The 12,735-nt window shown below is 43.0% G+C and overlaps 2 protein-coding genes and 1 long non-coding RNA gene across 18 annotated transcripts; 2 read left to right on the top strand and 1 right to left on the bottom strand.

Annotated features, from left to right (window-relative positions):
* Window positions 1-193: 193 nt before the first annotated feature.
* mgme1 (mitochondrial genome maintenance exonuclease 1) lies at window positions 194-5,843 on the top strand. Its single transcript, XM_035800886.2, has 4 exons — window positions 194-1,028; window positions 1,153-1,393; window positions 2,404-2,536; window positions 5,216-5,843. The coding sequence occupies exons 1-4, from the start codon at window positions 476-478 to the stop codon at window positions 5,348-5,350; spliced, it is 1,062 nt and encodes a 353-aa protein (XP_035656779.1). The 5' UTR covers window positions 194-475; the 3' UTR covers window positions 5,351-5,843.
* LOC127911346 (uncharacterized) lies at window positions 2,939-4,805 on the top strand. Of its 16 annotated transcripts, none has more exons than XR_008077895.1 (6): window positions 2,943-3,163; window positions 3,213-3,312; window positions 3,362-3,448; window positions 3,747-4,155; window positions 4,305-4,504; window positions 4,554-4,805. It is a non-coding gene; the product is annotated as an uncharacterized LOC127911346 (long non-coding RNA). The 16 variants fall into 16 exon arrangements; XR_008077896.1 differs by having other exon boundaries at window positions 2,961-3,064; window positions 3,114-3,163; window positions 3,213-3,448; XR_008077891.1 differs by having other exon boundaries at window positions 2,939-3,064; window positions 3,213-3,448.
* Window positions 5,844-6,433: 590 nt separating the features above from the next.
* Window positions 6,434-12,684, bottom strand: LOC118402702 (cystatin-like). Its single transcript, XM_035800884.2, has 3 exons — window positions 12,398-12,684; window positions 9,967-10,071; window positions 6,434-9,522 (listed from the first exon to the last, which is right to left on the bottom strand). The coding sequence occupies exons 1-3, from the start codon at window positions 12,605-12,607 to the stop codon at window positions 9,442-9,444; spliced, it is 396 nt and encodes a 131-aa protein (XP_035656777.1). The 5' UTR covers window positions 12,608-12,684; the 3' UTR covers window positions 6,434-9,441.
* Window positions 12,685-12,735: the final 51 nt, after the last annotated feature.

Genomic DNA, 12,735 nt, shown 5'->3' with positions numbered 1-12,735 from the left:
ATAAATTATTACATATTTTAAAGAGGAACTGTATATGGCCACGGAATATGTGCACTTTTCAAACAAGCTTTTTTTTTTTTTTTTGGGGGGGGGGGTGTTTCCAGCTACAATATCAACGTTTACTTTGGTTCCATGTCAGGAAAACACGGACCAGTTTCAAAGACACTCCTTCAAATGATTTACTGGACTTGTAGTTTGTTATATCATGTCCCAACGCAGGATTTACGTGAGAAAAAAATACAAGCCCCGGCAACCTCTCGCTCTCCGGTAACAAAAATGGCGCGACGTTTGGGAGAGGTAACGACTTTCATCTAATTTAATTCTTTATTTTCTATCTTCATTAATTATTTAATGTAACCAAAGCATAACTTCGGCGTTGCTGTCTTGAGTCACTTTAAATACCTAGCTGCAAACGCAAAGATAGAGCACACAGTAAACGTTGTCGGATATATTTATTTAACGTTAGCTAGCTGGAATGCTTTTTCATCAGCTGTTGAGATGTGCCCAGCGTGTTGGGGAGTCATCTAGGGTTGTCAGTGGACTCTTTTCCCATTGTACCCGGACCTCCGTGAATACTTTCTCCACGTCCAATGTCTCTCCAGCTCGCAAGAAAAGCAGTCCATACAGTTCCGTGGACAGCGGACGCTACTCCTCACTCTTCAAGTCTGTTGTGTCCCACAGAGTCAGTGCTCAAACTCCCGACATCATAGAGGAGCAAGATGTTCAAATCTACGGACCTGTGATAAAATCCCCAACACCATCTAATCGAAACACAACACCTTCCAAAATGCCTAAAATCCTCCACCCGTTGCTCAACCAAGACCGGGTATTTGATTTTGGCGAAACTGAGCTTGGAGGGGCTCCAGCCAGAATTATCCTACGGAGGGGTCAGGACAGGGGCTCAGTGCCCAGTGTGACCCGTATCCTACAGGAGACTATGTCCCCAGAGCAACAGTTTTACCTGGAGAGATGGAGGAGGAAGATGATAGCTCAACTGGGAGAGGATGGCTTTAAGGAATACAGTCAGAGTAAGTAGGCAGAACCCTCTGATTCTAAAGTTTTATTTTTTAAGGCTGTAAAATATGAATGTTCTACAAATGAGGACATGATACACACCCTGTCATTCAAATGAACCAAATGTTTCTATGTTAGATCTCTTCAGGCAAGGGAAGCTTTTCCATACGGCCGTGGAGAGTGTTCTCCCGTTGACAACAAAGGAGGTACCGGGGGAAGATCCTGAGGAGGTACCAGAGATGCCATCGGAGGTAGAGGGATACATGGAAAGTGTACGCCATGTACTGGAGGACGTTAGGGGAGTGAGAGCCATCGAGAGCCGTGTACAACATGATAAACTAGGCTATCTGGGGATTGTGGACTGTGTGGCTCTCTACAGGTAAGGATGGTGATGATGGCCACGTTCCAGGCTGACTAGGTGTATAGGTATATAGGTGTTCAACATGTCAGCTAACCACATCACATGATGTAGTAATCTGATGTAATTCATTTTCTGCAATGTAGTCGACTCAAACTCTACCTTACCTGTCAGTTTATTTGGCCAACTCACACTTTTATTCATTCTCTCCACTTGTGTGATTTTATTTAATTTCATTTAACTAGGCAGTCAGTTAAGAACAAATTATTATTTACAATGACGGTCTAGACAAAAGGCCTACTGTGGAGATGGGGGCTGGCATTACAAAGAAATATATAGGACAAAACACATCACGACAAGGGAGACCACAACACTACATAAAGAGAGACCTAAGACAACAACACAGCATGGCAGCAACACCACATGACGACAACATGGCAGCAGCACAACATGGTAGCAGAACAAAACATGGTACAAACATTATTTGGCACAGACAACAGCAATATTGTAGAGCCAATAATACATCATGCGAAGCCGCCACAACTGTCATTAAGAGTGTCCATGATTGAGTCTTTGAATGAAGAGATTGAGATAAAACTGTCCAGTTTGAGTGTTTGTTGCAGCTCGTTCCAGTCGCTAGCTACAGCGAACTGAAAAGAGGAGCGACCCAGGGATGTGTGTGCTTTGGGGACCTTTAAATTAACAGAATGTGACTGGCAGAATAAGCATCAACCAGTGGGTGTATACAGAGATGACCAGTTTACAGAGGAGTATAGAGTGCAGTGATGTGTCCTATAAGGAGCATTGGTGGCAAATCTGATGGTGGAATGGTAAAGAACATCTAGCTGCTCGAGAGCACCCTTACCTGCCAATCTAGAAATTATGTCTCCGTAATCTAGTATGGGTAGCCAGATAAAGCCTAGTCCTGGACTATAAAACATGCATGCTCAATGGAGAATCTAAATTGGAAGGGCCCTGAACTAGTTTTAAATCTGTTTCTGTGAAACTAAAGCTCAGCCTTCCTTCCTCAGGGGTGTGCTGTGTGTGATCGATTGGAAGACATCGGAGAGGTCTAAACCTTTCCTCAGCAACACCTACGACAACCCTCTACAGGTGGCAGCCTACGTTGGGGCCTTAAACAACGACGTGAACTACAACTACCAGGTAGGTATGATTTGAGCGAGACCCCCAGTGATGTAGTGGTAAAAAAAATAAAAAAATAGGTGGGTAAATGTTGACCGCAGTTTGTGATGAGTTACAGTAACGCTCCCAGGAACTTAAAATGTATTTTTCAGCAGAAGATGGGTAATCACTCACGCAAAATACAAAAGCTGCGTAAACGGTATTTCCCCTTGTTTACCCTCCACTACACCACCGGAGACCACCATACTCTCTCAGCCTGTTCTAATTCGCTTCCTACCATTCCTCCTTGGCCCTAAACCTTCAATGCTTGCAGTTCTGGGTGCAGTGAAGGAATTTCCAGTTCTGGGTAGTTTTAAGCCAGTATTGTGAAGGAGCATTCAGTCCTTTAGGTTCTGGGTAGTTTTAAGCCAGTATTGTGAAGGAGCATTCAGTCCTTTAGGTTCTGGGTAGGTATAAGCAGTGTAGAGAAGGAGCATTCAGTCCTTTAGGTTCTGGGTAGGTATAAGCAGGTGTAGAGAAGGAGCATTCAGTCCTTTAGGTTCTGGGTAGGTATAAGCAGTGTAGAGAAGGAGCATTCAGTCCTTTAGGTTCTGGGTAGGTATAAGCAGGTGTAGAGAAGGAGCATTCAGTCCTTTAGGTTCTGGGTAGGTATAAGCAGTGTAGTGAAGGAGCATTCAGTCCTTTAGGTTCTGGGTAGGTATAAGCAGGTGTAGAGAAGGAGCATTCAGTCCTTTAGGTTCTGGGTAGGTATAAGCAGGTGTAGAGAAGGAGCATTCAGTCCTTTAGGTTCTGGGTAGGTATAAGCAGTGTAGAGAAGGAGCATTCAGTCCTTTAGGTTCTGGGTAGGTATAAGCAGTGTAGAGAAGGAGCATTCAGTCCTTTATGTTCTGGGTAGGTATAAGCAGTGTAGAGAAGGAGCATTCAGTCCTTTAGGTTCTGGGTAGTTTTAAGCCAGTATTGTGAAGGAGCATTCAGTCCTTTAGGTTCTGGGTAGTTTTAAGCCAGTATTGTGAAGGAGCATTCAGTCCTTTAGGTTCTGGGTAGTTTTAAGCCAGTATTGTGAAGGAGCATTCAGTCCTTTAGGTTCTGGGTAGTTTTAAGCCAGTATTGTGAAGGAGCATTCAGTCCTTTAGGTTCTGGGTAGGTATAAGCAGTGTAGAGAAGGAGCATTCAGTCCTTTAGGTTCTGGGTAGGTATAAGCAGTGTAGTGAAGGAGCATTCAGTCCTTTAGGTTCTGGGTAGGTATAAGCAGGTGTAGAGAAGGAGCATTCAGTCCTTTAGGTTCTGGGTAGGTATAAGCAGGTGTAGAGAAGGAGCATTCAGTCCTTTAGGTTCTGGGTAGGTATAAGCAGGTGTAGAGAAGGAGCATTCAGTCCTTTAGGTTCTGGGTAGGTATAAGCAGTGTAGAGAAGGAGCATTCAGTCCTTTAGGTTCTGGGTAGGTATAAGCAGGTGTAGAGAAGGAGCATTCAGTCCTTTATGTTCTGGGTAGGTATAAGCAGTGTAGAGAAGGAGCATTCAGTCCTTTAGGTTCTGGGTAGGTATAAGCAGGTGTAGAGAAGGAGCATTCAGTCCTTTAGGTTCTGGGTAGGTATAAGCAGGTGTAGAGAAGGAGCATTCAGTCCTTTAGGTTCTGGGTAGGTATAAGCAAGTGTAGAGAAGGAGCATTCAGTCCTTTAGGTTCTGGGTAGGTATAAGCAGGTGTAGAGAAGGAGCATTCAGTCCTTTATGTTCTGGGTAGGTATAATCAGTGTAGAGAAGGAGCATTCAGTCCTTTAGGTTCTGGGTAGGTATAAGCAGGTGTAGAGAAGGAGCATTCAGTCCTTTAGGTTCTGGGTAGGTATAAGCAGGTGTAGAGAAGGAGCATTCAGTCCTTTAGGTTCTGGGTAGGTATAAGCAGGTGTAGAGAAGGAGCATTCAGTCCTTTAGGTTCTGGGTAGGTATAAGCAGGTGTAGAGAAGGAGCATTCAGTCCTTTAGGTTCTGGGTAGGTATAAGCAGTGTAGAGAGGGAGCATTCAGTCCTTTATGTTCTGGGTAGGTATAAGCAGTGTAGAGAAGGAGCATTCAGTCCTTTATGTTCTGGGTAGGTATAAGCAGTGTAGAGAAGGAGCATTCAGTCCTTTAGGTTCTGGGTAGGTATAAGCAGGTGTAGAGAAGGAGCATTCAGTCCTTTATGTTCTGGGTAGGTATAAGCAGTGTAGAGAAGGAGCATTCAGTCCTTTAGGTTCTGGGTAGGTATAAGCAGGTGTAGAGAAAGAACTTCCAGTATGGCTGCCACCTTACAGATTTGCAAACGTCCAAGGGTTAGGGCCAAGGGGGGTGGGCAAGGGTTAGGGCCAAGGGGGAGGGGCAAGGGTTAGGGCCAAGGGGGAGGGGCAAGGGTTAGGGCCAAGGGGAGGGGCAAGGGTTAGGGCCAAGGGGAGGGGCAAGGGTTAGGGCAAGGGTTAGGGCCAAGGGAAGGGGCACGGGTTAGGGCCAAGGGGAGGGTTAGGGGAAAGGGGGAGGGCCAAGGGTTAGGGTCAAGGGGGAGGGGCAAGGGTTAGGGCCAAGGGGGAGGGGCACGGAGCAAATTGGGACTGACTGACTCTCTGTCTCCGACCATGAAACATGACCCATGAAACATGACCATATCTCTTTCCTACGTGCTAAACTATATGCTTGATTTCCTACATTGCTTACTCCCCCCCCTTGTCTCTGCAGGTTGAGAATGGACTGATCGTGGTGGCCTATAAAGATGGTTCCCCAGCCCATCCTCATCGACTGAGCTCAGAACAGGTGCTACAGTACTGGGAGAGATGGCTGGTACGACTGGAGGAGTACACCGAGAGGAGGTGAAGGAGTGGTGTCTTTGCTGTAGCAGATGGGACCTAGAAGTACTCTCACCCCCAGATACAGAAAGTACCTTTGCTTTTCTGACACTCGGTCACATTTTAAACTGGTGACTTGGTCAAAGGAGTGTCACAGTCTGCTCAGAAACAGACAATTGAGCATGTTTTACTCTTGACCTGTGACAGTCTTTTTGCGTCATTGCCCGGTTTTGAGCTTGACAAGTTTGAAAACAGTTCTTATTTTAGTCTAGTGCTGTGTTACCTCAAGGTTGTATTCAAGCTAGAAAATTCACCACTTACACTGTGTAAGAATGTTAAATTGTTGTACAGTACAACTTTTTGAGTTGTTTTGCTTTTCAAGTATAAAACATCACATCTGAGGAAATCGAACCACTAGGTGGTAGCATCGGCCTGTGAAAAGTTCAGCAATCAACTAACAAAGGTGAACGAGAGATGGTTTCTATTTTTAGTTTTATACAATAAAACGATTAAAAGAACAACCACCCTCCATTTCAGTTATTGAATTAACATTTACCAATCAGATCTCTAAACACAGCACTGATAAAAATGTTATAGTTAAGAATACAATTAGAATATTTTCCTTTGTTGTGTTCTATTGTAAACCACACAGCTTACACTAACCAGGTAGGCAAGTTGAGAACAAGTTCTCATTTACCACCTGCGACCTGGCCACGATAAAGCAAAGCAGTGTGACACAGACAGAGTTAACACATGGAGTAAACAATAAACAAGCCAATAACACAAGTCAATGACACAGTAGAAAAAATAAAGTATATATACAGTGTGTGCAAAAGGCATGAGGAGGTAGGCAATAAATAGGCCATAGTAGCAAATAATTACAATTTAGCAGATTAACACTGGAGTGATAGATGAGCAGATGATGATGTGCAAGTAGAGATACTGGTGTGCAAAAGAGCAGAAACGTAAGTAAAAACAGTATGGGTAGATTGGATGGGCTATTGTTCGTGGAATTTCTAAATTCCTGTATGTTTTATAGCCAAAACCAAATTCGCACTCATTAATGATTTGTAAGTTCATTAATTATACATGAAGTAGATTGAGACCAGTCTTAAAAGCCAAGGTAACAGTGTTTAATTCGAGTGAGTACTAACCACATACACATTTCCACAGGTTATAAACTGGAAATTACATCATCAGTTTCCCACACTCTCTCCGATTCTCACAATAGCCCAGTGTTTTTAGGTCCGGAGATGTTTTCTACTCCCCTCATAAACCAGACATTCCAATCTGTCTAAAAGATATCTTCTCCTCCACAAATGGTACATCAAGGACCATTCTTATCTGTCAGGAAAGATACGTCATCCCTCTCTCTTAAACTTCCCGAGAGGTACAGACAATTAATTAGTTTTGCTTACATTTTCAGTAACAGCTTAACCAAGAGCCCATACATAATAGAATTAGAATAAATGGTTCTAATTGAAATGTATACATTATTAATCATTTCAACAACAATTTCCCCCAACAGCTATTTACAGATGGACTATGTACAGCTGCAGCGATTGGTTAGCTGGTCAGATAGCTGATGTCTAAAGTTGTTGAGGGAGATATGAGTCTCCAGCTTCAGCGATTTTTGCAATTCGTTCCAGTCACTTGCAGCAGAGAAATGGAAAGGCGGCCAAAGGAGGTGTTGGCTTTGGGGATGACCAGTGAGATATACCTGTTACCTAGCATAGACTTATAGATGACCTGGAGCCAGTGGGTCTGGCGACGAATATGTAGCGAGTGCCAGCCGACTAGAGCATACAGGTCGCAGTGGTGGGTGGTATAAGGTGATTTGGTAACAAAACGGATGGCACTGTGATAGACTGCATCCAGTTTGCTGAGGAGAGTGTTGGAGGCTATTTTGGTGCAGCTGTGGCCGGGTGAACGTGTGCTATGGGTGGGTGTTGTTATCGTGACCAGTGAACTGAGATAAGATTCAGTTGAAGTTGTAAGTTTATATACACTTTAGCCAATTACATTTCATCTCAGTTTTTCACCATGTCTGACATAATCCTCGTTAAAATTATATTTTAGGTCAGTTAGGATCACCACTTTATTTTAAGAATGTGAAAGAATAATAGTGGAGAGTGATTTATTTCAGCTTTTATTTCTTTAATCACATTTCCAGTGGGCCAGAAGTTTACATACACTCAATTAGTATTTGGTATCATTTGTAACTGACAGTTAGACTTACAGGTTATGTCGTTGTCTTTTGTTTGAATTGTTTATGTGTCTGCTGTGCGGGGGAAATGATAATACAAGCGGAACTACGTAGCTAATACTGTTGTAACGGGGATCCTTATTGTAGCAACACACCTTTGGAGGGAAGGCAATCCTGCGCTGCGTTAGCTAAGTTTTCATGTCATCGGGTGTAGTTCATAAAGGTTGAAGAATGTATGTTAGGATGAAGTGTGAATTCATGCCAGGAATAATAAGTGTGAAGTTTGATTTCCTCCCTTCTGTAATAAGCAGCCAATGAGGTATTTGTTCCTTTATTCATGTGTTAATCTGAACCTGTTATAACGCCGGTTAAACTGTTAATCACCACCTTCCGGAGACACCTGAAACCCCACCTCTTCAAGGAATACCTAGGATAGGGTAAGTAATCCTTCTCACCCCCCCCTAAAAAGATTTAGATGCACTATTGTAAAGTGGCTGTTCCACTGGATGTCATAAGGTGTATGCACCAATTTGTAAGTCGCTCTGGACAAGAGCGTCTGCTAAATGACTTAAATGTAAATGTTATGCATGTAAGCACTTCAGAGTTATACCAAGCTAATAAGTCACTCGTAAGATAAGGTTGTAAGAGTGTGCTTAACTGTATTTTTCATTTACTTTATAGTTCTCACGGAAGGTGATAATTCTGACTAAAACTATAGAATAAAGCCGTCAGTTAAAATAAAGGAACGGTTGTGCTCGTGGTTACTGAAGGGAGCTACATCATTGCCTTTAAATTGTTTATCCTTGGGTCAAATGTTTTGGGTGGCCTTACACAAGTTTCCCACAATAAGTTGGGTGAATTTTGGCCCATTCCTCCTGACAGGGCTGGTGTAACAGAATCAGGTTTGTAGGCCTCCATGCTCACACAGGCTTTTTCAGTTTTGCCCACAAATTGTCTATGGGATTGAGGTCAGGGCTTTGTGATGGCCACTTCCAATACCTTGACTTTTTTGTCCTTAAGCCATTTTGCCACAACTTTAGAACTATGCCTGGGGTCATTGTCCATTTGGAAGACCCATTTGCAACCAAGCTTTAACTTCCTGACTGATGTCTTGAGATGTTGCTTCAATATGTCCACATCATTTTCCCCTCCTCATGATGCCATCTAATTTGTGAATTGCACCAGTCCCTCCTGCAGCAAAGCACACCCACAACATGATGCTGCCACCCCTGTGCTCCACGGTTGGGATGGTGTTCTTCGGCTTGCAAGCCTCCCCTTTTTCCTCCAAACATAACAATGGTTATTATGGCCAAACAATTATATTTTTTGTTTCAGAGGACATTTCTCCAAAAAGTCTGATCTTTGTCCCCATGTGCAGCCGTAGTCTGGCTATTTTTATGGCAGTTTTGGAGCAGTGCCTCCTTCCTTGCTGGCCTTTCAGGTTACGTTGATATAGGACTTGTTTTACTGCGGATATAGACACAGGAGTCGCTGGTGGACCAGTCAGAGTCTGTGAGAGCCAGAAATCTTGCTTGTTTGTCGGTGACCAAATACATAATTTGGTGTTTATTAGTTTACTCCAAAAATATATGGGGGATTGGAAATGGACAATTACATTGATGGAACTAATATTATTTCCGCAATATTTAGCTGATCAAACCCTTAAAATATATAAATAAACCACATGTAGATGTTACAAACCATTTCTATATTTAGTTCAACTTTTGCATAGAGTTTACAATCTATTTTAATACTAAATTTAAGACAAAAGTTATTTTATTGGTGTGGGAATGAATAAAGTAAGATAATTATTAGTTATATTATTGTTTATATAGTCAGAGGTTGACCAGCATTAGTAATACATTGCACTAGTAATGTGGAAGACTAGACGAAGTCGTCTCTCCTCTGGGTCTTTACGGCTGGCAGTCATTCTTGGTCAACTGGATCGCTCCCAGCCAGGGGCGGCTCCACACCTCAAAGGTGCACTGGTTGGTCTGAGGAAACAGGAAGCAACAGGAGTTGGTATGATCACACACCCCTTCAGCAAGCATAACACCTGACAGAACGTTTGACGGACATTGCAGCCGACAGCCTGAGCTACAAATCACCTTGCATCATAAACTATTTATTATTTGTAGAGTAGTCAGGCAAAATGTACCCACAATGAATCATGATTATGCTCTCAAACACTGCTAACAGACATTCAATAGAAATGTCAACTGAAACTTCCCTTTGCAAACAACTCAATACTGAGCCAATAGTGAAATGGGTAACACGTTACAAGTAGGATTTCCTAACGGTTTATAAGTAGTTACCAATGTGTTCACTGTTTAAAAGGTTATAAACTTTTTAAAGCGGTACATGTAGGAAGCACTGAGCTGAAGTGCCAGTATTGCACACAAACAGATCTGGGACCAGGCTAGCCTAGTGGTCCTTACCACAGCTAGGTCCTGATGCACAGTGCAGTCCTTCTCCAAACCTCCCTTCCTGCACAGGGTCCTGGCCATCTGCACTGTGAAGATGTACTTCATCCCAGCTACCACCTGTAAGCAGAGGATGGTCAGCACGTCAGACCACGGACATAGAAATCACCCATCTTGAATGAGGAACCTGTTCTAGTGATTCTATTTCTATGGCTAGAACTGAACTACTAAAAACAGTACAGATGACCACATGGTTTAAAAAATGAGTCCACTGCATAATGGTCAAGTGAGCATTGTTCACTGAGCCAGAGGATACATGAGGCAATGTTCATCTTAATCACATTAGTCCTAGCGTGTTTACTCCTGACAATAGGCTCCCATTGTCTCCACTCATCACCAACTATGTAAGGGATCAACGAGGAGCCAATGAACGACGTGGAAGGCTCTTGTTCCACGACACTAAAGCGGAGTGGAACTGACCTTACACAGAGTTAAATTATTTTCCAGAGAATGGAAAGAACTCTGAGTTGAATATGCCTTTCATGTCAAAACTATAATTTACCACAAGTGTGTTCACCATCCAGCAAAGTCGCTAGCAAGTTGACTAGATGGCTTCAGTAGTTGCCGTTGTAACCCAACAAACAGACTTGCTTGTTTAGCTAACCATCACCCCTAGCTTGCTAGTATGAAAACCAAATTCAACAAGACCAATACTGTTTTAAATTTGACTTTTGCTTTCAAAAGTAGCTCAAATGTTATTTTTCCCCCCAACTACAGCCATTTAATTATATGCTTCAAACATACCCTGTGTTATAGGTAATTATACAAACGGGTGGGTCTAATACTGGATGCTGATAGGTTTAAACCGCATTCCAGATAGTGTTTTATTCCACAAATTAGCACCAGCGAGGTAGGATGTTGACATGCCCATTTAATCTGTTCCATCTGACTGCAAATCCACTTTCTCAAATCCACTTTCTCAAATCCACTTTCTCAAATCCACTTTCTCAAATCCACTTTCTCGTGCAAACCCAGCCAGGCAATTTATAAACTTGATCCACTGTAAAAAAAAAACAACAACTAGATATTGATCTCCCATTTCTTTTAGACTGGCATTTGATTTTCAACAGCGGATATTTGTATAAACATCGCTGTCTGTCTTTTGCATTGGGAAGAGAGTTTCTCGGCCAGTAAAAACCACGAAGCAGCTGTTGTCGTCACCCCTACCAGGGTTCGAACCAGGGACCTTGTGCACAGAACAACTGCCTCCCCACAAAGCATCGTTTACCTATCGCCCCACGAAAGCCGCCGCCATTGCAGAGCAAGGGAAACTACGTCAAGGTCTCAGAGCAATTGACGACACCAGTTCACTATTTCAGTTCACTAGAGTCACTATTTGCACGCACCTCGCTAACCATTTCACACCGGCATAGTTTAATGGATAAAGAAATACAGGTCAAATTAAATGCAGCTAGTTTTCTGCCCTTTCAGCTTCAATTTGAAGTGATTGTGTTAACTAGTTCCTCTGAACAACAGTGTCCTGACAAGAGAGCACATTACCTATGCCAGGTGAAATAGCACAGCTCTTTAACTCATTGTTAAGTGTATATCCAAATACAATGTCACTACAAAACTTAAACGCAAATACTTTGCTGTTATTCTGTCTTCATAGTTACGTGTTACGTGACTAATTTAGCCATAGTTGGCAAGCAAACAAGGGATAAGACTGTTGCCAACTAGTATTTCAATGGAACATTTTGAACGACTGACTGCTCGAGTCTCCGGTAACCGAAGCCATAAAACGAACGACCAGACCGCTTGGGCAGCAACCGTAGACTTTTCGGGACTACATCTCGTCAAATAATATGAATAATCAAAATAAAAGTTATGATACTATGTCAATCAATATTTGAATATGTTGGTAACCCGTTGTATAAAAGTGATAAACGCCCTCGAAGCCGGTGTTAAGGACACATTGGCACGGTTTACCGGTCCTCGACCTCCTCCCAGGCCTAACACCTGTGCCAATATATCTTCCAAACACTGGTTTCCCAGGCAAAATGCAAAAACCCTGTCGGATGTGATCGAGGCGTAAAGTTAGTTAGCTTGCTACTTCCAGACACAAATGAGAACATCTGACCATTCCACTTGCACTGTTTTCTGGAGCGTCGGTGACCAACTGTGCTGCAGGCAACAATTTAATGACGAATTTTGGCCGACGTTTATTGACACCGGTCATATTCGATAGATGAATTTATGAATGAACATCATTAGTTATTCTGCCTCTGGCACACAGACGAGATTGTCCTGAAATCAGAGTAGATAGCCAGAGTGGATTTAAGTATTGAACAGCGGGATGAAAAAATAAAAAAACTACGCAACACAACGAACGGCCAACATTGACGTCATTCAACTAAATGAAAGAATATTTAAAAAAGCGACTGACCTGTTTCTGAGCCTTGACAACCTTGGCCATCTGCCAAACATACAGGTCGTTTGTTCTCTTGTTGTATTCGGCCACAGCGAACTGCAGCGCGTCTCTAGTAGTTTGGTCCTTCATATCTGCGTCCATGACGCCCCCCGGTGTCCCAGCGGCGCTCGCCACGATGAATGCCACCGCGAGCAAAGGAACGACGATCTTCCAATCCATGAGCATTTTTCACGTCTGATATCAGTCTTTACTGCAACTCCGATCGTAACAAGTAACGTTACACCACAACGCATCCTAAACGTTTATATAAACGCGGTGACGTCACTCGTGCTTGTTTGAGAGGTGGGGCTGAT

Source organism: Oncorhynchus keta, chromosome 24 (genome assembly GCF_023373465.1).
Source record: "Oncorhynchus keta strain PuntledgeMale-10-30-2019 chromosome 24, Oket_V2, whole genome shotgun sequence".
Classification (NCBI taxonomy): Eukaryota; Metazoa; Chordata; class Actinopteri; order Salmoniformes; family Salmonidae; genus Oncorhynchus; species Oncorhynchus keta.
The sequence above is the reverse complement of the archived record's forward strand: the minus strand, read 5'-3'. Positions and strand labels throughout refer to the sequence as shown.

Bases quoted from the DNA above. Each gene is read 5' to 3' on its own strand.
- LOC118402702 (XM_035800884.2), bottom strand. From the start codon at position 12,607: ATGCTCATGGATTGGAAGATCGTCGTTCCTTTGCTCGCGGTGGCATTC. The intron at 10,072-12,397 runs GTCAGTCGCTTT...CTCTGCTTACAG, and splicing joins TTGTCAAGGCTCAGAAACAG to GTGGTAGCTGGGATGAAGTA. The intron at 9,523-9,966 runs GTAAGGACCACT...CTGTTTCCTCAG, and splicing joins TGCATCAGGACCTAGCTGTG to ACCAACCAGTGCACCTTTGA.
- mgme1 (XM_035800886.2), top strand. From the start codon at position 476: ATGCTTTTTCATCAGCTGTTGAGATGTGCCCAGCGTGTTGGGGAGTCA. The intron at 1,029-1,152 runs GTAAGTAGGCAG...TTTCTATGTTAG, and splicing joins CTTTAAGGAATACAGTCAGA to ATCTCTTCAGGCAAGGGAAG. The intron at 1,394-2,403 runs GTAAGGATGGTG...TTCCTTCCTCAG, and splicing joins GACTGTGTGGCTCTCTACAG to GGGTGTGCTGTGTGTGATCG.